This window comes from Dryobates pubescens, chromosome 3 (assembly GCF_014839835.1).
Source record: "Dryobates pubescens isolate bDryPub1 chromosome 3, bDryPub1.pri, whole genome shotgun sequence".
In the NCBI taxonomy this organism is placed as follows: Eukaryota; Metazoa; Chordata; class Aves; order Piciformes; family Picidae; genus Dryobates; species Dryobates pubescens.
Genome location: NC_071614.1, coordinates 23047337 through 23075213, shown reverse-complemented (window position 1 = coordinate 23075213; position 27877 = coordinate 23047337). Strand labels below are relative to the sequence as shown.

General features: G+C 52.3%; 1 protein-coding gene across 2 annotated transcripts in view; it reads right to left on the bottom strand.

Annotated features, from left to right (window-relative positions):
- OTOF (otoferlin) overlaps nt 1-27877 on the bottom strand; it is a 113501-nt gene that overhangs the window by 10373 nt on the left and 75251 nt on the right. The window contains exons 14-37 of one of the 2 annotated variants that reach the window (XM_054179780.1): nt 27079-27265; nt 26180-26366; nt 25225-25448; nt 24031-24139; nt 23368-23551; nt 21344-21464; nt 20660-20760; nt 19725-19815; nt 18791-18907; nt 18126-18278; nt 17500-17689; nt 17111-17235; nt 16390-16524; nt 14754-14915; nt 10859-10978; nt 9514-9675; nt 8571-8733; nt 7504-7574; nt 6630-6659; nt 5855-5992; nt 5364-5430; nt 3790-3914; nt 3019-3153; nt 1449-1586 (exon numbers count right to left, since the gene is read on the bottom strand). In XM_054179780.1, coding sequence (XP_054035755.1) covers nt 1449-1586; nt 3019-3153; nt 3790-3914; nt 5364-5430; nt 5855-5992; nt 6630-6659; nt 7504-7574; nt 8571-8733; nt 9514-9675; nt 10859-10978; nt 14754-14915; nt 16390-16524; nt 17111-17235; nt 17500-17689; nt 18126-18278; nt 18791-18907; nt 19725-19815; nt 20660-20760; nt 21344-21464; nt 23368-23551; nt 24031-24139; nt 25225-25448; nt 26180-26366; nt 27079-27265 — 3235 coding nt within the window. Of the gene's footprint in view, nt 1-1448; nt 1587-3018; nt 3154-3789; nt 3915-5363; nt 5431-5854; nt 5993-6629; nt 6660-7503; nt 7635-8570; nt 8734-9513; nt 9676-10858; nt 10979-14753; nt 14916-16389; nt 16525-17110; nt 17236-17499; nt 17690-18125; nt 18279-18790; nt 18908-19724; nt 19816-20659; nt 20761-21343; nt 21465-23367; nt 23552-24030; nt 24140-25224; nt 25449-26179; nt 26367-27078; nt 27266-27877 lie in introns of both variants that reach the window. The other variant, XM_054179779.1, reaches the window with a different exon arrangement.

The window sequence follows — 27877 nt, the reverse complement described above, 5'->3', positions numbered from 1 at the left end:
CCCCTTCCCCTCTTGTTCTCTTCACTCACTGCATTAGCTCCAAGAGCTTCTGGCTTCTCCTCATAAAGAGGATGAGTACACCCAAACTCTCAAGTCCCAACCCCCATCATGCAGATAACCACACCAGGACACATCCAGCCACTCCTGGAAGCTGGTGGTCTGGCCAGATGTCTACCATTGCAGCCTTCATCTACTGATGATGGAATGAGGACTCATTACCCTACTGGGGGCAATGAGTTGCAGCTCTGGATGGAGAATTAGGCTGGTGGGAAAAGTATCTACAAATAGGTTGCATTTGTAAAGCACTGGGACAAGGTAGTGACAAAGAGCAGCCCAGGTGCTTCAGGCAGGACTGAGATCCCTTTCAAGTGCCTGGCTGCAGTACCTCACTCACATGATTGGAGACATCAGGATGATGAGGTTAGGAGTCAGGAAAAGACTTTTTCCAGAGTGCACTCTTTATATAAAGAAGAAACTTTCATTAGCTGGATCAGGTAAAAAATCACTCAGAGCATGTCCAAGGCGGTGCCCATGGCCTTTTCAGCCAGGTCTGCCAGACCCTGCCAGCTCCCTTTTTGGCCCTCCATGTGCTACTCTGAGTTGTCATGGCTCTCTAAAGAACCAGAGCCTCATAGCCCAGGCTGGTCCAAATGACTCATTGGAGTTAAGCACCAGGAGGGACACACTGGTCCAGGCCTCACACCAGAAGAAAGGTCTCAGGCTCTGGCAGAAGCTTGGCTCTGACTTGCCCCCAGTGCTTGGAGGACAGCGCTGTGGAGACACTGAGCTGCTTCAAGTCACAGAATGCTAGAGTCTCAGCAGAGTGGGATCTCTGGAGATCAAGTGCCTAGTCAACACTTTGATCTCTGTGCTTCAGCCAATTCTCAACCCCCTTCACTGTCCATTCCTCTAATGCCCCGACTCTCAACCCCCTTCACTGTCCACTCATCCAACCCCAGCTGGTTCTCAACCCCCTTCACTGTCCACTCATCCAACCCCAGCTGGTTCTCAACCCCCTTCACTGTCCCCTCATCCAACCCCAGCTGGTTCTCAACCCCCTCCACTGTCCCCTCATCCAACCCCAGCCAATTCTCAACCCCCTTCACTGTCCACTCATCCAACCCCAGCTGGTTCTCAACCCCCTCCACTGTCCCCTCATCCAACCCCAGCCAATTCTCAACCCCCTTCACTGTCCACTCCTCTAACCCCAGCCAATTCTCAACCCCTTTCACTGTCCACTCCTCTAACCCCAGCCAATTCTCAACCCCCTTCACTGTCCACTCATCTATCCCACACTTCCAAAGGAGAATGCTCTGGGACATAGTGTCCAAAGCCTTGTCCTCATGCTGCATCCTTGAAGCTGTGAGAGCTGGACCCCAGCATCCTTACAGGTGTGGGAGCAGCTTCTGGCTGTGCACCAGGGGAGGCAGAGCAGGACTGGAACTCACCCGCACGACGTAGACTCGGACCAGCACGTTGATGGGGTCATTGCTGGGGATCCCCTGGAACATGCCAAAGTTGGGGTCATACCCTGCCTCCTTGGTGATGTCATCAGGGAGAGGCACTTTGTAGACACAAATGGAGCCCTAGAGTGAGGGAGGGCACAGCCTGGTGAGAGTCCTGCAAGCAGACCCACCCCAAACCATCCTTCCTGAGGATCTGGCCTATATCTATGTGTCCAGCCACATGCTGGAGCAGACAGGCCACATCTGGGCAGTCCCTCCACTGCACAAGCACTTCAGGGGTTACAGACACGAGAAGAGAAACTGGACAAAAGCAAGGAGGTCTGGGGAGGAATCAGGCTGCCAAGATGCTCATGGAAAGGAATTTCCAAGAGTAAAACTGGCAGAAGGAAAAGCAATGGAAATCAACAGAATCCTTTTGGTTGGACAAGACCCTTAAGGTCATTGAGTCCAACCATTAACCCAGCACTGCCAGGTCATGGAATCATAGAATCAATAAGGTTGGAAAAGGCCTCAAGGATCATCAAGTCCAACCTGTCACCCAACACCTCATGACTGCTAAACCATGGCACCAAGTGCCACATCCAATCCCTTTTTGAACACCTCCAGGGATGGTGACTCCACCACCTCCCTGGGCAGCACATTCCAATGGCCAACAACTCTCTCTGTGAAGAACTTTCTCCTCTCTTGAGCCTAAACCTCCCCTGGCACAGCTTGAGACTGTGTCCTCTTGTTCTGGTGCTGGTTGCCTGGGAGAAGAGACCAACCCCCACCTGGCTACAACCTCCCTTCAGGTAGTTGTAGACAGCAAACCTCTAAACCACATCCCTCAGCACCACATCTGCATAGCTTTAAATCCATCCAGGGATGGGGAGTCCACTGCTGCCCTGGGCACCCTGTTCTAGGGCTTGACAAACCTTTTGGGGAAGAAATTCTTCCTCATGTCCACCCTAAACCTGCCCTGGTACAAACTGAGGCTATTTCCTCTTGTCCTATCACTCGATCCTTGAGAGACAAGACCTACCCCCACCTCACTCTAGCCTCCTTTCAGGAAGGATGGGCTGGAAAATCTGGGAACTACCATGTGAAACACAGCTGATGTCCATGCTCCCTAAGCATCTGATCCTATCCAAGGTGGGCATCTGGCTGTTTATCTCCTCTGCTAAGAAAAGAAAGGGCAAAATTGGCAACAACAGGCTTCATCTGGCTGGGATCACACCCTCAAAGAGATTCTTGCCCAAGACTCTCATAGCTGATAGAGAGCTGCCTGTGGCCTGGCAATGATGCAACATGGCCATGATCCCAGGTGGCTGGTCTGGGTGAAAAATGGATCACAGAGATAAGCCAGGGCAAGACTTATTTCTGCAGTGGGCATGAAAGAGGAGCTGGCTTTCCCTTGATCCTTGCTTTCCCAAGGTGCTGCAGCTGAGCCAACACAAATTGATTTCCATTGCATCCAAGCCCTTCATGCTGAACCAGCTGTAGCAGAGAAACTTGCTGGTCAGAGCTTCCCAAGCTGCCCCTTGCCTTGGCCTGGCTCAGTGCCCAAACTCACTTTGAACCTCCCCACTATCCGCTCCTCTTCTGTCGCGTTGTCATCATTGTCCCCAATCTTCCCACGGAGCAGGTTGAAGGTGTGCAGCCAGTCCTCAAAGTTATCAAACTCTGTTTCCAGCTCTTTATTGAAGACCTGAGATGGCAGAAAGTTAAAGGAAGAACATCAGGTAAATAAAAACAGTGAGGAAGAGACATGGCAACTACTTGAGGCACCTCAGAGGGAGTATGGCCACCTCATCTCCCAGTGTCCAGTTCTCTAGCAAGGGAGAAGATCCAACCCAGGTCATTGGGTTGGACCTTGATGCCACAAAAACTTCCCCAAACTGAGGATGCACAAGAGAGAAGCTCAGCTGAATGGGTGAGGTGGTTGTCCCCACCTTGTGCAATAGGATCAAACCCCTTCCACATCCCAGGCTACATGAATCCTACTAAACCTCATGGGCTGGCACACTGAGCCAGAGCCCATCGCTGCCCCAAGTCCTGGCTCTTCTCTCCAGCCTCAAGCTGCCCCAAGGATGATCCTATCCCAGGACAGCCACTTGTCTCTAAGAGGTGTTACCTCTGACTCCTTCAAACTATGGACAGAACCTGGCAGAGAGCCCAGGCACACCTCACCTAGGGTTAGACACCCGTCAGACAGGCAAGGTGCCTCAGGCAGGGTTGATCCATCCTGCTCTGACCTTCACATGGCTGAAGATTGCCATCCTGACAGACTTCCAGCCTGCCACTGAGCAGGGAGAGTGTTCTCCTCCCCTGCCAACACACTCACCTTCAGTTCATCAATCTTCTGCTTCTTGTTCTTCTCAGGAAGCTCTGGGGCTGGCTGTTGCTTCTTTTTCTTGTCGTCTTTGGGTGCCTTGGACTTCTCCTTGTTCTTCACCTGGCCCTTGGAGCCTTTCATGGGAGAGTCATCAAGTTTGATTTCTGAGTCCCAGGGGAAGCAGTGGAGAGCATGGAAATGGAAATGAGGGTGAAGAGGGGTGCAGGAGATAGGGAAGGGCTGGGGGGTGTTGATAAAGGTTCTTCAAGCAAGAGAAGCATGGAAGCTGACAGCTGCTGCTGCCTGCAGCTCCCATCCCAGCTCTCTCCTGTCTTTCCTTGAGTCTGGCTACTGTTGCCAGAGCATCTTGCAGAGCTGACCTGAGCAGAAGTCAATTGGAGGAATATAAAACATGGATTTGGAGTTCATGGCTAGCTTCAAGAACAGTGGTAAGACCTGATCCTGCCTTGGACACCTCCTTGTCTTCCATCTACTGGAGTCTTTTCCTGCTGTTTGCAGCCTGGAGGTAAAAGCCCATCCTAGATATTTCAGAGGAGACAGTGTTTGATGCTCAGCACCAGAGCACAGGCTGCTGCCCTTAAGGAGGTTGCCCATGACCAGCTGCAATGGCAGGTTGTTAAGCTCTCTGTTCAGAGCAACCAACAGTCAGGGACATCAACTACACTGGGAACAGGCACATTCAAAGACACTTCCTCTCACCACAAAATCCCTGCCCCTCACTGTCTTGGCCAGCTTTCATGACTGCTGGGCAATGCAGGTAGGCTCAGAGAGCTCACAAATGCTTGATGTGGAAGAGGAAAGGAGGAATGGATGGGCAGGAGTGCCAAGGGAAAATGGATACTTCTCAGAAGACAGAAAGAAAACAGTGAGGGACACAAGACCCTTGCCCCAGCAGCCCTGCCTTGTGACCCTGCCCCAGAAGCAGCTGCTGAGAGCTGTCTCCAAGCTCAGCAAGCCCCAGCCTCACCTCTCTTGTCCTGTGAAGACTGATCTTCCAAGGGAAACCAGCCTCTGGATTTTACCCTGTTAATGGATTTTGCATTGCCTAGGCATGACAGCAAGTGGCTGTCATTTGGACATGAGCCATGCAGAGAGCATGGGCAAAAGTCCTCAGGGAAACCCATCCAAGTCCCCAGCCTCAACTCTCTGAGCCTGTCCTCCCAACAGAGGGGTTCCAACCCTCAGATCATTTTCATGGCTTCCTCTCACCTACTCCTACAGGTCCAGGCCCTTCTTGTGCTGAGGATTCCAGAGATGAACACAGCACTGCAGGTGAGCTATCCTTGGACACTAACATGGATTCTGGGCACTATTCTGCATTACTTGCACATGACCTTCCTCCTAGCAACCTAAATGGGTTGGAGGATGCCACACCATGCTCTGGTTTGGATGCACTTGACATGAGCATGTTAACCTGACACAGCCCACACCAGATCTGTGCACAGGAGCATGCAGCACACTGTGAGCTTCTAGTTTGGCTGAGGAGCAGTGATGGACTCCAGAAGGAGTCCTGGTCTGACCTTTCCTGGCTATGCTCCCTCTGTCACTTGTGACCTGCTTACCCTCTGCCATCTCCATGTCTTCTTTCTCCTCTGCTTCTGCTGCAGCTGCTTCGTGCTGCCGGAGTTGCTGGAGGGAGAGATGAAGGGAACAGGGAGTGGGTGCTGGTGTTGAGACCTCTGGAAATGCCTAACTCAAGGTCACTTGTCCCATCTGGGCTATGAGCAAGGCTCTGGCAGTGCTGGAGGAATCACAGAAGCATGGAATTGATTGGGCTGGAAGGGACATGTGAAGATCAGTTAGTCCAACTCCTGTGCAGTGAGCAGGAGTCCAAGTCGCTCTGTGCAGCCCTGAGCACTGATGCTGTTCACTGCCTATGCCTGAGTGCAAACCAGTCTCACAGAGTGGACCTCAAGGAAGAGGAATCCTGCTCAGCTCTGCCAGGCAAGGTTAGCACATCTCCAAGCCTTTGGAAGTAGCTGGAAATAGGTGAGACCACAGGGAGGAGATCTCTTCCTCCCCTACATACAGCCCTCATCTGCTCCGCACCCACCTCCTTCATTGTCTCAATTGAAGCAAAATACTTGGACCACCAGTCCAGCATGCTCTCATCTGGCTCCTCTTCTTCTGCTTCCTCTCCTGCTCCTCCTCCTTTCTTCTTCTTCTTCTTTTTCTCCTTCTCTTCCTCAGTCTGCAGCAACAAGGGGAGCAAAGACAGAGAAGAGGGGTCAGATGAAAGCGAGCTGTCTCCTGAAGTGCAAAGGTGAAGCACCCGAGCAGGTAGAACCCTCCAGGCTGCTGGCCTCATTAGCACTTTCCCACATTCACAGCTGCAAACACCAAGGCACAGGGCACAAAGGAAGATGCTCCAGGCAGTACCAGGGTCACATCCTCTCCTTTCCATCATGCCTTTGGTCCATGAGTTTTCCAGGCCTAAGCACTTGGATCTGACGTGTAGCAGCCCTCCCTCTGCCCAGCAAAGTGCCCTGAGTCCACTCAGTGGGGCAAAAAACCATTTGGAGATGGTTACTATCTGTGGTGAAAATAACCAGCATCTCTCCCACAGGGATTGGTCTGCCCTGCTTCTCTTTGGACAGCTGGACTGAGAAGTGCTGGCCCAGAACAGCTTCCCAATCTGCAATGATCAGGCCCCTGCCATGTCTACTGATGAGACAACGCTGCTCTATCTTTGCCGTGAGATGAAGGGGTGACAGTCCCCACCTAGCCTGGGTTTGGTGAGGATTCATGGTCCACTGAAAGCCCCAAAGAAGGGCTGGATGGGGAGTGGAGGGTTGGGAGCAGGATTGTAGAGGAGATCCATCACTTACCACGTCCACTTTCACCACTGCATCAGAGTTCTGCCATCAGAGATGGAAGGGAAAAAGGAGAGGGAGAGAGGGTTAGCAAAGCAGCCTCAGCTGAGTACAGATAAACACCAACAGCTCCCCAGCATTGAAAGAACTGGAGCTTTGAATGAAGAGCCCAGGCTGGGAAAGGGCTGGGGAGATATCTGCTGGACACAGCAAACCCCTCTCCAGGGAGATGCATCTCTTTCACCCTGCTAAGGGAGAACCAGTTTGTGACTGGTTGGAAGGACACTTAGGCCTTCATCTGTTGCACCTCTCTGCTCTCTTGGCACTCTTCTTGTCTATCTAGGAAGGTCTACAAAGTACTTCAAGAAGCATGTGGGTGCTGGGGTGTTCCTGACACCCATGCAAACACATCCTGGAGGCTCTTTTGCACGAAGCTGTGTGAGCAGGCATGCATGACACCGCTTCTTCTGCATGTACAAGGAACTCTGTGTGTAGCTGGGTATATGAACACCCCAGGGGCCCTCTGGGGTGTGTATGTAGCTGTCCATCTGTGCTTGTGAGGCTTTGTATGTGCCACATGAGATGGACCACACAGATTTGATAGCACAAGAGGAGATGGCCTCAGGAGGAGGTTTATGCTGGATGAACTTTCCTCTTGTGAGAGAGCTCAGAGCACTGGACCAGGCTGCCCAGAAAGGTTGTGGAGTCTCCTTCTCTGGAGAGATTCCAAACCCTTCTGGGCACGATCCTGGGCAATCTGCTGTGGGTGACCCTGCTTTAGTAGGGAGAGTTGGACAAGGTGATTTCCAGAGGTCCATTCCAATTCCCAGCATAAGGTGACTCTGTGAAAGAGATGATGCTAAAGCAGTGCTGCCCTGTGGATACTCACAGCTTCCAGCTTCACCATTGTCTCCATCTTCTTGATAGGAATCTCAGGTTCCATGTTGACAACGATCTCCCCTGCAGGGAGAGAGCAATGGGCCATTTTGGCCATTGCCAGATAGCCATTGAGGTGCTTAGCTGAACAGAGGACAGGGAAGGAGAAAACAACAAGAGAGAAGGATAGTGTGAAGGAGAGACCAAGAGCTCAGGTGAGATCCTACAGGACTAATGCAAGAGTGATGTATGGCAACCTTGCTGCAGAGTCACAGATTGCATTGGGTTGGAAGGGACTCTCAAAGGTCATCTTATCCAAACCCCCTGCAGTGAGCAGTTAAGAGAAGAGGAGTGGAGGAAATGAGCACAGAAACTTGGAGTATGATTAAAAGCCCCTTCCACAACCAAGGAAAGCAGATGATGAGAAAGGAATGGTTTTGTCTCCTGAATGAGTATCCAGAGAAGCAGCTTGCTGGAAAGTATTGTCTGGCATGGACACACCACAGTTTCAGACTTCTATCTGGAACCAGGGGTGGTCCTTGGTAATTTCCCCCAAGACCCTTTATCTCTGCCTAGACAAGAATGTCTCCAGCTCCACTAAGGACAGGAAGGACATGAGCAACTCTTTTGGTTCACCAGTCCCTCAGCTGCTACGCTGGGCTGCAGGGAAAGCGAGTTTGTCATGGTTGCTGCTGTGGGTGCCAATAGATAGGGTGGTGGTTGGGATTGAGGTGGTGGCCTCAGTCTGTAGCTCTCTAGTCTCTACTCAGGTAACAGCAGCAGCAGGCCTGGAGCATGGCACAGCCACCTCCCAGTTTTGAAGAGCATTTAGAGCCACGAAGCTGCAGGGATGTTAGAGGTGAAACTGACTTTCTTGTCCTGAACCCACAGATCAAAAAATCCAAGAGGAGTCATGGCCTCCTGCTCTGTGGCTTCTCATCCTCTTGACCCACCCACTGAAGAACTGCTTGCTTGATCAACAAGCAGACAATGTCCCATGGTGCTTACAACCCATCTGCCCCTTCTCATGCCCCTCACTTGACCCACAGCAGCCAGGTGCCCATGGGCCAAGCCTTGTACCTGTCATATTCCAGTGCTGGGCTTTCTTATCCGGTGGGCGGTAGATGAACTTTCGGAGGGAGCTGACTGCGTGGGACCCCACCAAGGTGTAACGTCCAAAAGCCCTGCAGTCCACCACCCTGATGTTGAGAGGGGGATGGAGCAGCTCATTCTCTGGGAGGTCCTGGGAAGCAAAGGTGTGTTGGTTATCAAGGGGTGGGTGTGGGTTGTGGGGCGTCTGCTTTGGTTGTTGGGAAGGCTGGTGGGCATTGAACCAGGGCTCATGCTGGGGGAAGATAGGAATATAGGAAGGATGTGGAGCTGATGGAGAGGGCCCAGAGGAGGGCCATGAAAATGATCAGGGGGTTGGAGCACCTCTGCTGTGAGGACAGGCTGAGGGAGCTGGGGTTGTTCAGCCTGGAGAAGAGGAGGCTCTGGGAAGACCTAATAGCAGCCTTCCAGTACCTGAAGGGGTCCTACAGGAAGGATGGGGAGAGACTGTTTACAAAGGCCTGCAGTGGCAGGACGAGGGACAATGGCTTCAAACTAGAGAAGGGCAGATTTAGATTGGAAATCAGGAAGAAGTTCTTCAGTATGAGGGTGGTGGAACACTGGAACTGGTTGCCCAGGGAGGTGGTTGAGGTTCCTTCCCTGGAGATATTCAAGGTGAGGCTTGACAAGGTCCTGGGCAGCCTGACCTAGTTGGGGATGTCCCTGCTGACTGCAGGGACATCAGACTGGATGACCTTTGGAGGTCCCTTCTGGCCTGGACTATTCTATGATTAGATGATTCCAGGAGGTCTAGAGTAGTTCCATCAAAGCACAGTTTGAGAGCTCTCAGAGAGGGGCCACCACCAACTGATGAAGCTCATGTCCTCAGTATCTCTGGGGAAACTGAAGCAAGGGACTAGGAGCCATGGTTTGGGTTTCAGCTGGGGGCTCAAGGGGAAGAGGAAACACTCACCACTTCAAACCACTTGACCAAGGTGCTGAAGTTGGGGTTTTTCTTGTAGTTCTGGATGAGTGCTGACTGGACCCCCCTCCCAGCACACTCAATGTCCACACGGGGCCTGTCCACCTGGGCCAGATTCACCCTCTTCAGATCCCTCAGCCCCCAGAACAAGATCTAGGACAGGAAGAGAAGGAAGGATATGAATATGAGAGGTGCTGCCCCTGGCTGGAGCCAGGCTGGAGTCAAAGGTGCTGATTGTGTGTATCCCCCAGGAGAAAGGACGCTACTGCAAATCTCATTGTCCGGGCAGTGGTGAATCCTTGAGGTATCTTCTCCTCTTCCATGTGGCTCAGGATTGCAGCAGAATTTCTCTCTGAAACCTCACACAATCTACCCCATGCCTGATCTGCCTTTCTCCCTTTCTAGCCTTTTTCTGCCATGGCACTCCATAGAACAAGAGCAGACCATCTTTGCCCCTCCACAGTGGCTCTTGATTCGGAGCTGGCATAATTTTGTCCAAGTGCTGTCTCCAGTATCATTGGGGAAACTTGCCTCTCCCTTCGCAGAGTAAAAGACCACCACCATGACCAGATATCCCCCTAAACTGAGACTTTTCTACCACCTAGTTACATCTACCTCCATGGTTATATTCACCTTGCACACCAGAGCAATATCATTCATGTAGCCAGATGGAAACGTCTGGAAGATCAGCAGCTAGGATCCCTTTAGAGACCTGGAGTCATGGTCAGCAGCATCTCACCTGGGCAGATACCTACAACCATGGGTGACTCATGCACTGAATGCCACTGGGTGTGTTGCCTGGATCACCACCAAGACAGCCAAAGGAGAAGGATGCTGTTTGGATGCATCACTCTTCAGGCACAGATGCATGAGAGGACAACCAAAGGAGAAGGATGCTGTTTGGATGCATCACTCTTTAGGCACAGATACATGAGAGGACAACCAAAGGAGAAGGACGCTGTTTGGATGCATCACTCTTCAGGCACAGATGCATGAGAGGCATCCCACCCTTGGTGCCTGAGATTGGTGGGATGTAGCTCCCCTGACTTTTGGGTGGAGATGTATTACCTGTGTATCTCCAATGTGCCCTGCAGTGCATCTCGACCCAAGGGCTGTCACTTGCTGTGGTGCCCATACTGAGGGCAACAAGGACTGATTCAGTTCCTTGTTCTTTTAGGGCGGCTGCAGCCTTGCTCCCTGATCATCCATCCAGTCTTGGTGCCCACCTAGTCACCAGAGCTTCAGAGATCCCTCCAGGCCTTCAAACACCCATGGACAGGCTCTTCTGCTTGCACACACTGCTGAACACTGACCTTTGGAGCTCCAAGGCACTTACCTCCACCCTGTATTTGCTCAGCACTGGCCGAATGCCCAGCGGCACCGGCAGGATGGGGCCCCGGTCCATGTCTGTGGGGCCGTCAATCGGGGGCAGGTCCGACTTGCCCCCAGGACCAATCTGGAAGAGATGAAGAATGCATTAAGACCTGCTCCTCTGAGCTGGAGGTCAGCTGTTGGGAAGCAGATTTGTGTCAGTCTCAGGTGTAACTGTCACACTCTGGGGTCTGTGTTGTCTTAGAGGGGGCAGGAGCAGTGAAGGTTGTTGAGCGTCCAGCTGAATGTATGTGACCAGAAGGTGCTGCAAAGAAGGTGCTTCAAGACAGCACAGCACATTTCTCAGCCCACCAATGTTCTTCAACCTCAAGGATGTTCTTTTGCCTCCTACAAGTTGCATGAAGAAGAGTGTGGGCAGCAGGTCAAGGGGGGTTCTCCTTTTCCTCTGCTCTGCCCTAGTGAGGACACGTCTGGAGGGGCTGGGCTGGTTCTAGGCTTCCCATTTCAAATGGGACACGGAAATACTAGAGAGTATCTATCAGAAGCTGCAAAGATGCTGAGAGGACTGGAGTATCTCTGATGAGGAAAGGTGAGAGACTTGGGGTTGTTAGGCCTGGAGAAGAGCAGACTGAGAGGGGATCATCTCAATGATGATCAATATCTAAAGGGTGGGGGGCAAAAGGATAGGGCCAGACTCTTTTCAGCAGTGCCCAGTGACAGGAGAAGGATGGAATGCAGGATGTTCCATCTGAACATGAGGACAAACATTCCTGTGAGGGTGACAGAGCCCTCTACCAGGCTGCCCAGAGAGGTTGTGGAGTGTTCCTCTCTGCCAAACTTGCCTGGATGTGACCCTGGGCAACCTGCTCTGTGTGACCCTGCTTTAGCAGCAGGAGTGGACTAGATGATCCCTAGAGGATCCTGGAAGATAAAGGACATGGGAAAATCACCTTGGGTAGTGTGAAAGCAGGCTCATCAGCAGCCATGGTCATAGAGCATTCGAGGGCATTACAGACACAGGGGCCTGTAAAGGAAAGTCTCCTTTGAAACACAAGGGAGACCCAAAGGTGGAGGGATCACATAGTCCCCAAAGATCCACCCTCCAGGCACTGCCTGCTCCTCTTGTGCACTGAAATGAGGCCATCCTTGGGACATCTGCTGGTGCCCAGCTGCATTGGAGGTGTCTGTGGCACATCTGAATCTACCAGCACTTTGCTGAGTTTTCTGGGGCCTTTCTCATGACTTCTCATGCTCCCTGCCCCCCAGGAAGCTGCTGAGCCATGTCCATACAAATACAACAGGCTCAGCATATGGGAAAGAAGGCAGCAAATCAGGAGAGTTCAACTCTGCTGCCTCCACAGGCTATGAGAATAAAACCATACAGTCATGGAATTGTTTTCATAGACTCATAGAATCAACCACGTTGGAAAAGACCTCAGACATCACCAAGTCCAACCTATTACCTAATACCTAACACCTCCTGACACTTAAACCATGGCTCCAAATGCCACATCCAATCCTCTTTTGAACACCTCCAGGGATGGTGACTCCAACACCTCCCTGGGCAGCACATTCCAATGGCCAATCTCTCTGGGAAGAACTTTCTCCTCACCTTGAGCTTAAACCTCCCCTGACACAGCTTGAGACTGTGTCCTCTTGTTCTGGTGCTGGTTGCCTGGGAGAAGAGCCAACCCCCACCTGGATACAACCTCCCTTCAGGTAGTTGTAGACAGCAAGAAGGTCTCCCCTGAGCCTCCTCTTCTCCAGGCTAAACAACCCCAGCTCACTCAGCCTCTTCTCATAGGGTGTGTGCTTGAGACTGCTCACCAGCCTTGTTGCCCTTCTCTGGACATGTTCAAGAGTCTCAATGTCCTTTTCAAACTGAGGGGCCCAGAACTGGACACAGGACTCAAGGTGTGGCCTAACCAGTGCTGAGTCCAGGGGCAGAATGACCTCCCTGCTCCTGCTGGCCACACTATTCTTGATGCTTTCTCTCAGCTCTTCTTTTCTTCTGTAACAGGAGGGAGGAGGAGGTGGGGGGAGGGGGGAGTGGAGCAGCTTGCCTGCTCTCTGGGAACACCAGAGGGAGTACAGGGGAGTCTCCATGCTATTTTCTACTTGTAAATACCTGTACAATATTGTAAACCCTGTATATTTTGTACATACTCATTGCATTCCATTGGAGAGTGCAGCTTTTTGCTTTGTAAGTACAGCTTCCATTTGCTTCCAGCTGAGTTAGTCATGCTTAGTTAATGTGAATGGGAAACTTCAACCCACCACAAGGAGTTAAGCTCCACTCCCTTGGAACCTTCCATTGCCTCCTTCCCCACTCCCTTGGAACCTTCCATTGCCTCCTTCCCCACTCCCTTGGAACCTTCCATTGCCTCCTTCCCCACTCCCTTGGAACCTTCCATTGCCTCCTTCCCCACTCCCCTGAAACCTTCCATTGCCTCCTTCCCCACTCCCTTGGAACCTTCCATTGCCTCCTTCCCCACTCCCCTGGAACCTTCCATTGCCTCCTTCCCCACTCCCCTGAAACCTTCCATTGCCTCCTTCCCCACTCCCTTGGAACCTTCCATTGCCTCCTTCCCCACTCCCTTGGAACCTTCCATTGCCTCCTTCCCCACTCCCCTGAAACCTTCCATTGCCTCCTTCCCCAACCCCCCTGAAACCTTCCATTGCCTCCTTCCCCACTCCCCTGGAACCTTCCATTGCCTCCTTCCCCACTCCCCTGAAACCTTCCATTGCCTCCTTCCCCACTCCCCTGGAACCTTCCATTGCCTCCTTCCCCACTCCCCTGGAACCTTCCATTGCCTCCTTCCCCAACTCCCCTGGAACCTTCCATTGCCTCCTTCCCCAACTCCCCTGGAACCTTGCATTGCCTCCTTCCCCACTCCCTTGGAACCTTGCATTGCCTCCTTCCCCAACTCCCCTGAAACCTTCCATTGCCTCCTTCCCCACTCCCTTGGAACCTTGCATTGCCTCCTTCCCCAACTCCCCTGAAACCTTCCATTGCCTCCTTCCCCACTCCCCTGGAACCTTCCATTGCCTCCTTCCCCAACTCCCCTGGAACCTTGCATTGCCTCCTTCCCCACTCCCTTGGAACCTTGCATTGCCTCCTTCCCCAACTCCCCTGAAACCTTCCATTGCCTCCTTCCCCCACTCCCCTGGAACCTTCCATTGCCTCCTTCCCCAACTCCCCTGGAACCTTCCATTGCCTCCTTCCCCACTCCCCTGGAACCTTCCATTGCCTCCTTCCCCACTCCCTTGGAACCTTGCATTGCCTCCTTCCCCAACTCCCCTGAAACCTTCCATTGCCTCCTTCCCCACTCCCCTGGAACCTTCCATTGCCTCCTTCCCCAACTCCCCTGGAACCTTGCATTGCCTCCTTCCCCACTCCCTTGGAACCTTGCATTGCCTCCTTCCCCACTCCCCTGGAACCTTCCATTGCCTCCTTCCCCACTCCCCTGAAACCTTCCATTGCCTCCTTCCCCACTCCCTTGGAACCTTCCATTGCCTCCTTCCCCACTCCCTTGGAACCTTCCATTGCCTCCTTCCCCACTCCCCTGAAACCTTCCATTGCCTCCTTCCCCAACTCCCCTGAAACCTTCCATTGCCTCCTTCCCCCACTCCCCTGGAACCTTGCATTGCCTCCTTCCCCACTCCCCTGGAACCTTGCATTGCCTCCTTCCCCCACTCCCCTGGAACCTTGCATTGCCTCCTTCCCCAACTCCCCTGGAACCTTGCATTGCCTCCTTCCCCCACTCCCCTGGAACCTTGCATTGCCTCCTTCCCCCACTCCCCTGAAACCTTGCATTGCCTCCTTCCCCCACTCCCTTGGATCCTTCCATTGCCTCCTGCCCCTGCCTCGGTGTGGGGAGGCTGTGGCCCGCCGGTACCTGGAGCAGCTCGAAGGCAGCCAGCAGGTCCCCGGCGGTGGCGTTGCCGCGGTAGATCTGGTAGTACTCCAGCTGGGGGGGGAAGCGGGGGGGGCTGTAGTGCTCATCAGACATCTTCACCACTGGCTTGGCAAAAGTGCGCCCCATGAAGTCAGCTTTGCCCTGGAGAGGTCACAGGATCACAGAATCAATAAGGTTGGAAAAGACCTCAGAGATCCTCAAGTCCAACCTGTCACCCAACACCTCATAACTACTAAACCATGGCACCAAGTGCCACATCCAATCCCCTCTTGAACACCTCCAGGGACGGTGACTCCACCACCTCCCTGGGCAGCACATTCCCATGGCCAACAACTCTCTCTGTGAAGAACTTTCTCCTCACCTCCAGCTTAAACCTCCCCTGGCACAGCTTGAGACTGTGTTCTCTTGTTCTGGTGCTGGTTGCCTGGAAGAAGAGACCAATCCCCTCCTGGCTACAACCTCCCTTCAGGTAGTTGTAGGCAGCAAGAAGGTCTCCCCTGAGCCTCCTCTTCTCCAGGCTAAGCAACCCCAGCTCCCTCAGCTTCTCCTCACAGGGCTGTGCTCAAGGCCTCTCCCCAGGCTTGTTGCCCTTCTCTGGACACCTTCAAGTGTCTTAATGTCCTTCTTAAACTGAGGGCCCCAGAACTGGACACTGGACACAGGACTCAAGGTGTGGCCTAACCAGTGCTGAGTCCAGGGGCACAATGACCTCCCTGCTCCTGCTGGCCACACTATTCCTGATAGAGGCCAGGATGCCATTGGCCTTCTTGGCCACCTGGGCACACTGCTGGCTCATGAAGAGAGCACCTGGGTTTGTTGAGATCTTCCAAATCACCCCCATCATAGGATTATTAGGGTTGGAAGGGACCTCAAGGATCAGGCAGTTCCAACCCCCCTGCTGCCATAGGCAGGGACACCTCACTCTACATCATGTTGCCCAGAGCCACATCCAGCCTGGCCTTAAAAACCTCCAGGGATGAGGCTTCCACCACCTCCCTGGGCAACCTGTGCCAGTGTCTCACCACCCTCATGGGGAACTTCTTCCTAACATCTACCCATTTCTATTTTTTTTCCATCCCCCCCTGGTCCTATCACTCCCTGATACCCTAAAAAGTCCCTCCCCAGCTTTCTTGTAGGCCCCCTTCACATAGTGGAAGGCCACAATTAGGTCTCCTCAGAGCCTTCTCTTCTCCAGACAGAATCATTGTTAGGACAGAACCAGCCCACTCAGCCTGGGACACCAAAGCTCAGTGACAGCTTTCACTCCTGGCTTCTTCAAGTAAGGTGAAGGAGGTGGCCTAGGACTGAGCCATCATGGAGATCAGGACTGAGCACCTTTTCTACAGGGAAAAGCTCAGTAGACATGTCCTGGCCTCCAACCTCACAAAAGCTCTTGCTTCACTCTCCAAAAATGAGATAGCATTAATGTGAATGTGAGGTCTAATGAGCAGCAAAGGCTGCTTATGTCATAGGAGGTATAGAAGGGACCATCTTCCAAGCTTTTCAGGAGAAAAGCAGCTTCTCACATCCTCTGCACCATCTGCCTAGTCTCCAGCTCAGGAGTGGTGGCAGCATCTCAGTTGTGAACATTTCCTTTTGGTGGGATTGATCTTACCACTGTGTCCTGGTCATAGATCTCAATGACAATGATGGGAGGGTCATCTCTCATCTCATGGACTTCTCCATACAACTCCACGTTGTCAAAGACCAGCAGCTGGTCCCAGGTTGGGCAAAGGGTCTCATTGAGAACCTGGAAGAATGAGAGACAGACTTACTGCTCCAGATGGAGGCTAAGGCCTTGTGCAAGGGCAGCAGCTGGGGCATTGGATTCATCTGCCTGGCAGCATTAGAAGGCTCCTGCACATGGTTTTGGACCAGTTAGGGGTGGAGTATCTCCCAAGGGCTCTTCTAAGGTAAACCCCTAACCCAACAGCAGGCAAGTGGACACAAACTATGTCATAGGATGGTTTGGTCTGGAAGGAACCCTACAGATCATCCAGTTCCAAATCCCTGCCATGGGCAGCCCTCAGCCCAGGAAGACACAAGACGTATTTCATCATGCTCCACTTTCTGCTAACCAGGCAGGTGATCATAGCCACAGGGTCATGGGATAGCTCTGTAGTGATGGACATGTCATGAAGGTGCTCCTGGAGAAGGAATTGCTGGAAGCAGCCAAGCCCAGGTGCTGTGGCTGCTTTCCCACCCTAGCACCCTGTGATCGAGCCAGTCCTTAGTCCACTGGCAGTCATGAGACCTGTCACAGGGGAGCAGGATGGAGAGCTGATGGGACATGTAATACCCAAGCCCAGCCCTCCAGGTCAGTAGCTGGTGTTTACCTCAGTGCATTGGCTCTGGGAGATGAAGAAGACTCGTGCAAAGGGGTCTGAGAGGCCACTACTGTCAGCTGCAAATAAACTTCTGGCCTGGTACATGTGGGCTCGTAGCTGGAAAACTTGTTTTTCTGTCAGAAAAGAAGTGAGATGGTTTGATAGATAATCCCAAAGCCCAGCCATGGTCTCAGGAAAATGCTTTTGCCCATGGCCAGCACTGGGGAAGGATACAGGCTGAAGCATGAGTCCCAACCAGGCATGTCCCTCAGACTGGGACAATTGGGACCATTTCCCCATTAGCTTCTGGAAGCCCTTGGTCCAAATGATGGAGCCAAGCTCCCTTCAGCCTTCTCCGTCTCCTGTCCCCAGACCCACTACAAGCAGGAAGCTCTTACTGGTGTAAAGGAGGCTGATGGGTGGGAAGGATGGCATGTTTTGGCCCCTGGCAGTCTTCTTCTCCTCAAAGCCGCAGGGCAGGCCACTCAAGAAGTCTTTGCGCTGTTTATTGAGGCCCAGCCACAAGTACATCTCCATCTTGGCCTGGACTGTCCAGCCAGCAGGTCCAAAGCCCCTCTTCCCAGGTAGCTGGGCACAAAGAACAGAACAGTTTACATGGATATAGGGAAGGCCCCAGAGGTGGGCAGACCACCCTGTGCAGCATTTAGCTCCTTCTAGTGCATCCCTTGTACCACTGCTCCTCAAACCCAGGGAGCCAGCCCTTATCTGTTTGGATCATGACACTACTCTACCTCATACGTTGCCTTCTTCCCACCGTGTTGGCTTCCTCTGTCTAACCCAGCATCCTCTTTTGTGACCACCTAGATCAAACACTGGATTCCTCACTCCTTGGGCAGAAATCAGTGGCTCACACTTCTTAGCAGCAGACTTCCACCCTGACCATCCAAACCCCGGCAAAACTGGATTCACAGCTCTCCCATCTCCATCTCCCATCCTCCCAGCCTGTCTTTCCCTCATCTGCCTCCTCTGGGCTGCAGTTCCCTCACAAAAGGCAGACTGGCACCTTGAGGAAGATGGTCTTCACTTTGGCGCAGTCCTTGCCCGTCTCCTCGTCCACGATGGAGTAGAGGATGTCCTTGGAAGGGACGCGGGCATAGGCAATGCGCTTGTTGTTGCTCATCATCCAGATGAAGATGTCAGGAATGGTGTGCTGGGGCTGTGAACACCAGCAAAGACACCTCTCAGTGTCTCAGCACTCAGACATCAGCAGGACTGGAGACCTTCTGAAGACAAATTCCACAGATGCCACAGGAGATGGATGTAGCTATTTGCCCACTAGGGTCACTGAAATGGTTTTGAGGCACTCAATGCAGAAGTTGTTCTGCTTAAGAGAAGCTGCTTAGAGTTAAGCTCAGCAAGCTGAGCCCACCAGGAAAGAAACTGGGATTTAATTTGTTCCAGATTTTTAAAGGAATGCAATTTTGGATTAGAATGGTAGGGCTTGCTTTGGTTGGAAAAGACTTTTAAGATCATCGTGCCCAACCATTACCCCAGCACTGCCAGGTCACTACTAAACCATGTCCCTCAGCACCACAGGAAGCACCACACCTCATGGCCAAGAAGGCAAATGGTCTCCTAGGGTGCATAAAGAAGACTGTGACCAGCATGGAGCTTCTCCTCCCCCTCTTCTGCACTAGAGAGGCCACATCTACAGATGGAGCACCTCACCTCGTCTGCCAGAAAGCGGAGTTTCTGCAGGAAGTTTTGCACCAGCTTCAGCTTGTCCTTCATGGTGTTCCTCTTCACCTGTGACCTCAGAGTTGTGGCTTGCTGCCCCATGTTCTCCTGTGGTTAAATAGTGAGCACACAACATGATATGAGGAGGAGCAGAACGAAGCATCAAGCAGGGAGCAGCACCAAGCAGGTTCTTGACATTTGGGAAGGGCTGGTGAGTAGGCAGAGGCCTTAATCCCACCACACGCATCCTCGTGATGGGACTTCTGACACTTGTCCCTCATACTTTGCAGGATGCAAGGAAAGGTTCCTGGCAGTGCAGAGACATCTGTCCAACTGTCCCAGTGGAAGGACTGCAGGACACAGAACTGGCAGCTGTGCTTAGGGTGTTTTGGGATGACTTCTAGCCTGGTGGGAGGCACTTTTGGTTCTGCAGTAACTCAGCACCTGACCATTCAGCAAAGGGGATGCAGAGGCTTTCACTTGTTAAATTCATCCCTAATGAAGCTGGTGTCTTTGTCCAACTGGATAAGCTACCTGCTCTTTGTACACCCAACTCCTTTGCAAGGAAGCTGGGCTACCAGCCCCAAACATCTTGGCCATATCTATCTTTGGAGCAAGGATGCTCTGCAGGGTTGCCCTAAATTACTCCTTCCCAGTCTCCTCAGCTGTTTGTCAGCAATGTAGGTCCTTCTCTGCACTCCAAGCCAAAGCAGTGTGGTGGAAGGGAGGCAACAGCATGGACCCAAGTGCCACCTGCATCCTGTGCAAGATCTAGGTGATTTGGGCTCCTCTATAATGAAATAAACTCCAAACTCTCAACCCACCGAGACTGGAAATCAACTCTGGACCAGAAATCTCCACTGCACTGAGAAGGTCCAGTCCATGATGATGAATCTTCCTCCCTGCCTGCCTGAATCCCACTTACCAGCTCCCGCATGCAGGACTTGAGCCTCTCCCTGTCCAGCCTTGTGCGGGAGGAGTGGTGCTGGTCCTTGTCTGCCAACGTCACGAAGCGCCTGGTGGAAAAGGTCAGCAGCATGAGTCCCTTGGGTTCTCCTCAGACAGCCATGGGCAGCTGGAGCTCTGCCAGCAGGAGAGCACCTCAGTGGAGGAAAATGTCCTCATTCTGCTCAGTCTGCAACACAATCCTACCAAGCAGCCTGTTTGCACCCAGTGCTGAGTGTCATGCAGGGGGAGAAGCTGCTGATCAGGTTCCAGCCTCTGCAGGCCACAAGTTAGGAAGAAGTTCTTCATAGAAAGAGTGATTGGCCATTGGGATGTGCTGCCCAGGGAGGTGGTGGAGTCACCATCACTGGAGGTGTTTAGAAAGAGACTGGCTGGGGTGCTTGGTGCCATGGGTTAGTTGATCAGATGGTGTTGGGTGATAGGTTGAACTCGATGATCTCAAAGGTCTCTTTCAACCTGGTCTGGTCTGGTCTGGTCTATTCTATTCTATTCTATTCTACCCCACCCCACCCCACCTCACCCCATCCTACCCCACCCCATCCTATCCTATCCTATCCTATCCTATCCTATCCTATCCTATCCTATCCTATCCTATCCTATCCTATCCTATCCTATCCTATCCCATCCCATCCCATCCCATCCCATCCCATCCTATCCTATCCTATCCTATCACATCCTATCCTATCCCATCCCATCCTATCCTATCCTATCACCTTTCACCATTGCTTCAGGATCTGAGGCTCATAGATTTGAACACCACCTCCTCATGCTCCAAAGTGAAAGGCAGCTGATAGGGTGTTGTGATGAAATTCTTGCCCATTCTACAGAGGATAAGGAGTCTCTGGGGCATCAGAGGGGTCTACACTGTGCCACCTTTGCCCATCCTTTACTTACAAGCAGCCACTGCTCAGCTCCTCCAAGACCCCCCGAAGCCGCCGCTCTGGGTGTGGCTTCTCTGTCTTGATCATTTCCTGCACGTCATTGAGACCTTCCTCCTGCAGCATCAAAAGGAAGAACTGAGGAGGTGGTGGAGGGGCAGGGTGCCCACTGAGGCTCCAACCTGCATAAAACAGCCAGTGGGGAACACCTGCTGCTTCTGCAGACCTTCTGGCCTCAGATCGGCACAAATTTGGCTGTGGGGAGTGGCTCCACCATGCTCCATGAGGGTGGCCAAGGTCCACACCATCTTGGCTGGACCTTCCAGGCTCTCCCTCTGCTGATCCTGCAACAGGGAGTTGTCACAAAGGATCCTTGGGAATTAGCTATTAAAGAGGTTCTGCCACTCAAGGACTTCATTTGTGTAGTCCAGGAGTACAAAACCTTCCTCCTCCTGCTCCCTTTGGTGGGGACACCTGGGTTTGACCCTCAGGAACACGAAGGGGCTCCTAAGGTGTGCACATTTGAACTGTGGAGTGTTTGGCACCAGGAAACTTCTCCTTTCTGGCACGGGTTTGCCAGTGGGTCCTTGCATGGTTTGTCCTTGCTGCAAGACAAGCTGTGCAGATGCACAGGGAGGCTGGGTGTGCCTCAGACCAACCCCAGGCTGTGTCTTTCTCTCTCTCACCAGTGTGTGCTTACCAGCTTGTCTGCAATCTTGTCCATGATGTTGGCATTGTACAATCTGCGGCGCTGGTCTTGCCACCAGCTCTTGATGTAGATGCAGGGCTTCTTCTCAAAGTATGGCAGGTGGAAGTAGTTCCTGCAAGAGGAGGCAGAAGAGATGCTCCACGGTGGTAACACTCAGGACCAGGAACAGCTCCTGTCCCACACCTCTCCCAGGGAGGCAATGCTATGGTGATGAGCATGGTATAGAGGAGGTCAGGTGTGGGAGAGAGGTGGTCTGAGGTGTATCACACCTTGAAGAACAGGGTCTAATAGCACCCTTCTCAGTGCCAGATCTGGAGTGGATGGGTGCAATGCCCAAGGATTGCAAAGTTGCTCTCTCAGACAGAGAGATGTGCAGAGGGTCTAAGCTCACTCAGCTCCAGTGGGGGAGCCCAGCAGAGCACCCTGAACCCCAAGAGAGCCAAGCTCCTCGAAAAAGCATAGTGGGGGAGGAACAGAACCAACTTCCCAGGTGGCCAAGAAGGTCAGTGGCATCCTGGCCTGGATCAGGAACAGTGTGGCCAGCAGGAGCAGGGAGGTCATTGTGCCCCTGGACTCAGCACTGGTTAGGCCACACCTTGAGTCCTGTGTCCAGTTCTGGGTCCCTCAGTTTAGGAAAGATGTTGAGCTGCTGGAAGGTGTCCAGAGAAGGGCAACAAGGCTGGGGAGGGGTTTGGAGCACAGCCCTGTGAGGAGAGGCTGAGGGAGCTGGGGTTCCTTAGCCTGGAGAAGAGGAGGCTCAGGGGAGACCTTCTTGCTGTCTACAACTCCCTGAAGGGAGGTTGTAGCCAGGTGGGGGTTGGTCTCTTCTCCCAGGCAACCAGCACCAGAACAAGAGGACACAGTCTCAAGCTGTGCCAGGGGAGGTTTAGGCTGGATGTTAGGAAGAAGTTCTTCATAGAAAGAGAGATTGGCCATAGGAATGTGCTGCCCAGGGAGTGGTGGAGTCACCATCCCTGGAGGTGTTTAGGAAGAGACTGGCTGGGGTGCTTGGTGCCATGGTTTAGTTGATTAGGTGGTGTTGGGTGATAGGTTGGACTTGATCTCAAAGGTCTTTTCCAGCCTGGTTGATTCTATTCTATTCTCTTCTAATTAAGAAATTGTTCATTACAAGGGTCATCCCTGACAGCAGTCCAGGTCAGATTAGATGGGGCTCTGAGCAGCCTGAAGATGTCCCTGCTGACTGCAAGGCAGTTGGACTAGACTACATGTAAGGATCCCTTCCAGCCCAAACCATTCTGTGTTTCTAGGCTAGTCTTGGTACAGTTAAAGGAAGGATGAAGCTGAAAAATGGGTTTGTGCTTCCTGGCTGCCTGAGCACTGGCTGGGGTCCACCTAGTGTGAAGGGCACTGCAGAGCCTGCTGCACCTGGGATCACTCCTAGTTCAAAATCAGCTTTGGTTTGTCCTTCTGAAGTCATCTGAGTATTTCCAGCCAGAAGGTGTCATCAGAGCCTCATGGCTGAGTGTAAGGCTCCAAGTTCAAGAGAGGCAACTACTGGAGAGAGTTCAGCAGAGGCTACAAAGATGCTGAGGGGGGTGGAGCATCTCTCTGACGAGGAGAGGCTGAGAGACTTGGGGCTGTTTAGCCTGGAGAAGAGCAGCATGAGAGGGGATCTCAATGCTGATCAATAGCTAATGGATGGGTCACAGGAGCATAGGGCCAGACTCTTTTCAGTGGACCCCAGTGACAGGACAAGAGGCAATGGGCACAACCTGGAAACCAGGAGGTTCCATCTGAACATGAGGAGAAACTTCATTCTTGTGAGCATGCCAGATCCCAGGAAAGGGCTTCTCAGAGACATTGTGCAGTTTCCTTCTCTGAAGAGATTCCAAACCCATCTGTACACTGTGATCTTGGGCAAGCTGCTGTGGGTGACCCTGCTTTAGCAGGGGGGTTGACAGGATGATCCCCAGAGGTCTCTTCCAACCCCTACCATTCTGTGATTCTGTGATCTCTGTCCAGTGGCAGCTTGGTGGCCAGGCAGACACACTTACCTATCTGTGACCAGGGGCTTCATGGGCTGAGTTGAAGAAACAGAAACCAGCTCTCCACTCTCATCCCCTTCATCCTCACTTGAGTTCTGGAGCAGCTCAGATTCCTCCTCATCCCCATCCCCTCCTTCTTTCTTCCTTCGTAGGATGGGTTTGCTCATGCCATCGATCTGGTTCCCATAGTTACCTCAAGAAAAAGAGCAAACCAGAAGTGAAATCAGCTCCCAGGGTTGTCACTCCAATCAGGCTCCATCTCTTGGCTCTAGTTCAGGTCAGAGAGAAGGTTCCTCTGCAGGGCCTATGGTTGAGAGTGGAGTTGAACTCAAACTATGCCCAGGAACCATAAATCAGTGATGAGTGTCTGTCCCCTGCTCACATCCCCTCTCAAGCCAGTAGGAATACAAATCTTCCCTTTGGTGGCCAGCCTCAAGAGGCACAAAGCCAAGGTGAGAGAGTGAGTGGTTCCACTGGCCATGGCACGGCATGCACACAATAGATGGTTTGGGACCACTTGTGCTTGACAAGTAGTCATCACCTTCTTGCTGGAATGAGAGCCATGCATGCACTAGCATGAGCTGGTATGGAAAATGGGGAAGAACCCCTGCTCTCTGCCTTGGATTCCCACCAGGAATGCTTTAGAACCACCCTCTTTCAAAGCCAACCAACCTATTGTGACTTCAAAGTTGATGGGTTTGTCACCAATCTTCCTGTCGATCATGGTGGCTTCCAGGAAGGCTCCAAAGAGAAAGAACTCCTCCATCTTCCCAGTGCAGTTCTGCAGGAGAAACCATGGGGATCAGGGTTGAGATCAGGCAGAGGGGCACCTAGGAGGCAGACACCTAGGAGGCAGACACCAGGCTGAGCACATTCATGGGCTCTTTGAAAGTGAAATAGAATAGAATAGAATTAACCAGGTTGGAAGAGACCAAAGCTGATTTTGAACTAGGAGTGATCCCAGGTGCAGCAGGCTCTGCAGTGCCCTTCACACTAGGTGGACCCCAGCCAGTGGCCAGTGCTCAGGCAGCCAGGAAGCACAAACCCATTCTTCAGCTTCATCCTTCCTTTAACTGTACCAAGACTATCCTAGAAACACAGAATGGTTTGGGCTGGAAGGGATCCTTACATGTAGTCTAGTCCAACTGCCTTGCAGTCAGCAGGGACATCTTCAGGCTGCTCAGAGCCCCATCTAATCTGACCTGGACTGCTGTCAGGGATGACCCTTGTAGTGAACAATTTCTTAATTAGAAGAGAATAGAATAGAATCAACCAGGCTGGAAAAGATCTTTGAGATCAAGTCCAACCTATCACCCAACACCACCTAATCAACTAAGCCATGGCACCAAGCACCCCAGCCAGTCTCTTCCTAAACACCTCCAGTGATGGTGACTCCACCACTCCCTGAGCAGCACATTCCAATGGCCAATCCCTCTTTCTATGAAGAACTTCTTCCTAACATCCAGCCTAAAAATGCTACTACTCACACTTTCAAGAGGATTTTCTCTCCCCCAGGGTGAGCCATCTTTAGGATCACTGCAGAGAGTTCAATTAGATGTTAATTTGAAATTAACATTATAGGCTAACATTGAAATGTGTTTGGGTCAGTGACTCCTTGCAGGTGAGGGAACTGCCTGAGGGATATGCAGGAATCACAACTGGGGTGAACCAAACCACACTGAACCATCTTGTGTCAGGAAACAGCTGCTTAGTTTCTCTGCCCTGCTTCATCCTGCCAGAGCTTGTTGGGAAAGAAACCACATTTGGGGCAAGACCAAATGAAATCCTCAGTTTGTGAAACCAAAGATGGTTAACTCGGAGGCCTGAGACCCAAGACTCACCACTGGCACCTGTAGGGTGACTTACATCAGCAACTGATGCTGCCTGCTCAACTTGCACCTCAGTGGAGCTGTTGATCTCTGGGTTGGTGGTGTCCAAGATCTCCACAGCAAGACCCATCAGAAGCCTGGCCCGGAAGGAGACCCCTTCCCCCAGCCCCTCGTTCAGCTCTTGGTGCTCATCCATCAGGGTGTAGTTCCTGGTGGAGCCATACATGTTCACCCAAGCAGGGCCAAAGGTGGGCAGGAAGCCTGCAGCAGAGCAGACATGCAGGTAAGGAAAGGATGTGAGCAAGGAGGAGGGGGAACCTTTGCCTCTGGACACAAACCCTTATGGACTGGCATCACTGTTCTGATCTGTGTACAGTGATGCAGGCCTGAATATGTGGGGGGGGGCATGCAGGTGAATGGTTGCCACCACACACTGGGCAAGTTACTCAATGTGAGAGTCAAGAAGAAAGGACCCCCTACTAGTCCCCTGTCCAGAGACATCTTTGGTTTCACACTGATCCTGCCAGAGGTTAGTCAATGTGAGAGTCAAAAAGAAAGGAACCCTCATTAATCCCCCGTCCAGAGCCATCTTTGGTTTCACACTGGTCCTACCAGAAGTTACTCAATGTGAGAGCCAAGAAGAAAGGACCCCCCATTAATCCCCTTTCCAGAGCCATCTTTGGTTTCACGCTGGTCCTACCATGTGTGTTCATGGAGGAGCCTGTCAGATACTCATCTTTTCATGCAAGGGTGTTTTGTGTTCTGTGGTGTCTTTGCTTTCAAGTGGCAGGCTGGAGGCTTGTGACAGGCTTGTTTTCAAGGAGTGCAGGTCCAGTGACCTCAGAAGACCACTGCAGCGAGTCAGAGCCTCTCCAGATACACACCAATGTGCAGGTATGCATCTTCTCCAGGCGTGGAGAAGCAGCCTAGGCTGTTGTGCTGGCTCTCTACTGGGAAGAAGGTAGCTCAGTCTGCCCCAGCCTCAGCTTTACCTTTGTCTCCTTCGTTAGAGATCTTCCTCAGGTCAATGAAATGAGTACCGATGGCCACATCGTTGACCTTGTCCGAGTCCCGGATCTGGATCTTTATCCTCTTGCACAGTGGGGGGAACATTTCTGTGAAGACTATTTGCTCATTCCAGAGAGGCTCATAGCTGCTCTTCTGCACAGAGGTCTTCCCCTGCCGAGTGGGAGGAGATCATAGAATCAATGAGGTTGGAAAAGACCTCAAAGATCATCAAGTCCAACCTGTCACCCAACACCTCATGACTACTCAACCATGGCACCAAGTGCCACATCCAGTCCCCTCTTGAACACCTCCAGGGATGGGGACTCCACCACCTCCCTGAGCAGCACATTCCAAGACGAACGACTTTCTCTGGGAAGAACTTTCTCCTCACCTCGAGTCTAAACTTCCCCTGGCACAGTTTGAGACTGTGTCCTCTTGTTCTGGTGCTGGTTGCCTGGGAGAAGAAACCAGCCCCCTCCTGGCTACAACTTCCCTTCAGGTAGTTGTAGACAGCAACAGACAGATAGATGTCAGACAAGGGTTTGAGGTCCCAAGCCAGGTCAACTAAACCATGGCACCAAGCACCCCAGCCAGTCTCTTCCTAAACACCTCCAGGGATGGTGACTCCACCACCTCCCTGGGCAGCACATTCCAATGGCCAATCTCTCTTTCTGGGAAGAGCTTCTTCCTAACATTAGCCTAAACCTCCCCTGGCACAGCTTGAGACTGTGTCCTCTAACACAGCCAACAAGGTGGCTTTGCTATGTATCTCACCATCTACATACCAGCACAGCTTAGATCATCCTCTGATCCTCTGTGGAACAGCTGATCCTGCTCACATTACCTCCCAGGGCCCCCCTGTTACTGCAAGCAGCTTGCTCACCTTCTGGCCTGCAAAGACCACCTGCACATAGGGGTCTACCAAGTCCTTGTTCTCCCCAATGAGAGCCTTCTTCACGTTGGCCATGATGCTGGTGTTCATTCGGGGCAGTCCCTCTGCTCGATAGATCTTGATGTAGAAGCGAGCCCATTGCCTCTCTGCAGGGACCCCATCTGGGAGCAGCAGGTTCCTGCAGTGTCACAGAATCATAGAATCAATAAGGTTGGAAAAGACCTCAAAGATCCTCAAGCCCAACCTGTCACCCAAGACCTCAATGCCTGTGGCTGCACCTGGGGATATTAATCAGCGTGAGACCTTCTGAGGCTTAGACTACATTTTACATTAATGACTTTTAGATGTTCTTTTAGATGTCCTGGGGAGTCACAGAGCCCTGCCCATCCACTCAGCCTTGGAAATGTCATGCAGACCTCCCTGATCTGCCCTTGCAGTGAGTGATGAGACCCCAGCCCATCCAAGGGCCATCAGGGGAGAGGGATGAAGAAGGGGACAGGGACAGGGGAGGTGGCCCCCCAGGAATGTGCATTTAGTGAACAGCAGGAACAGCAGGGACATCAGGTTGGTTAACAGGTGCCCTTGTGGCCAATAAGCCTGATGCTGCCCTGGGGGACATTAAGAAGAAAGTGTCCAGGAAGTTGAGGGAAGTTCTTCTCCCCCTCTACTCTGCCCTAGGGAGGCCACATCTGGAATCCTGGGACCAGTCCTGGGCTGCCCTCTTCAAGAGGAACACAAAAATACTAGAGAGACTCCAACAGAGTGCTACAAGGATGAGTAAGGGACTGGG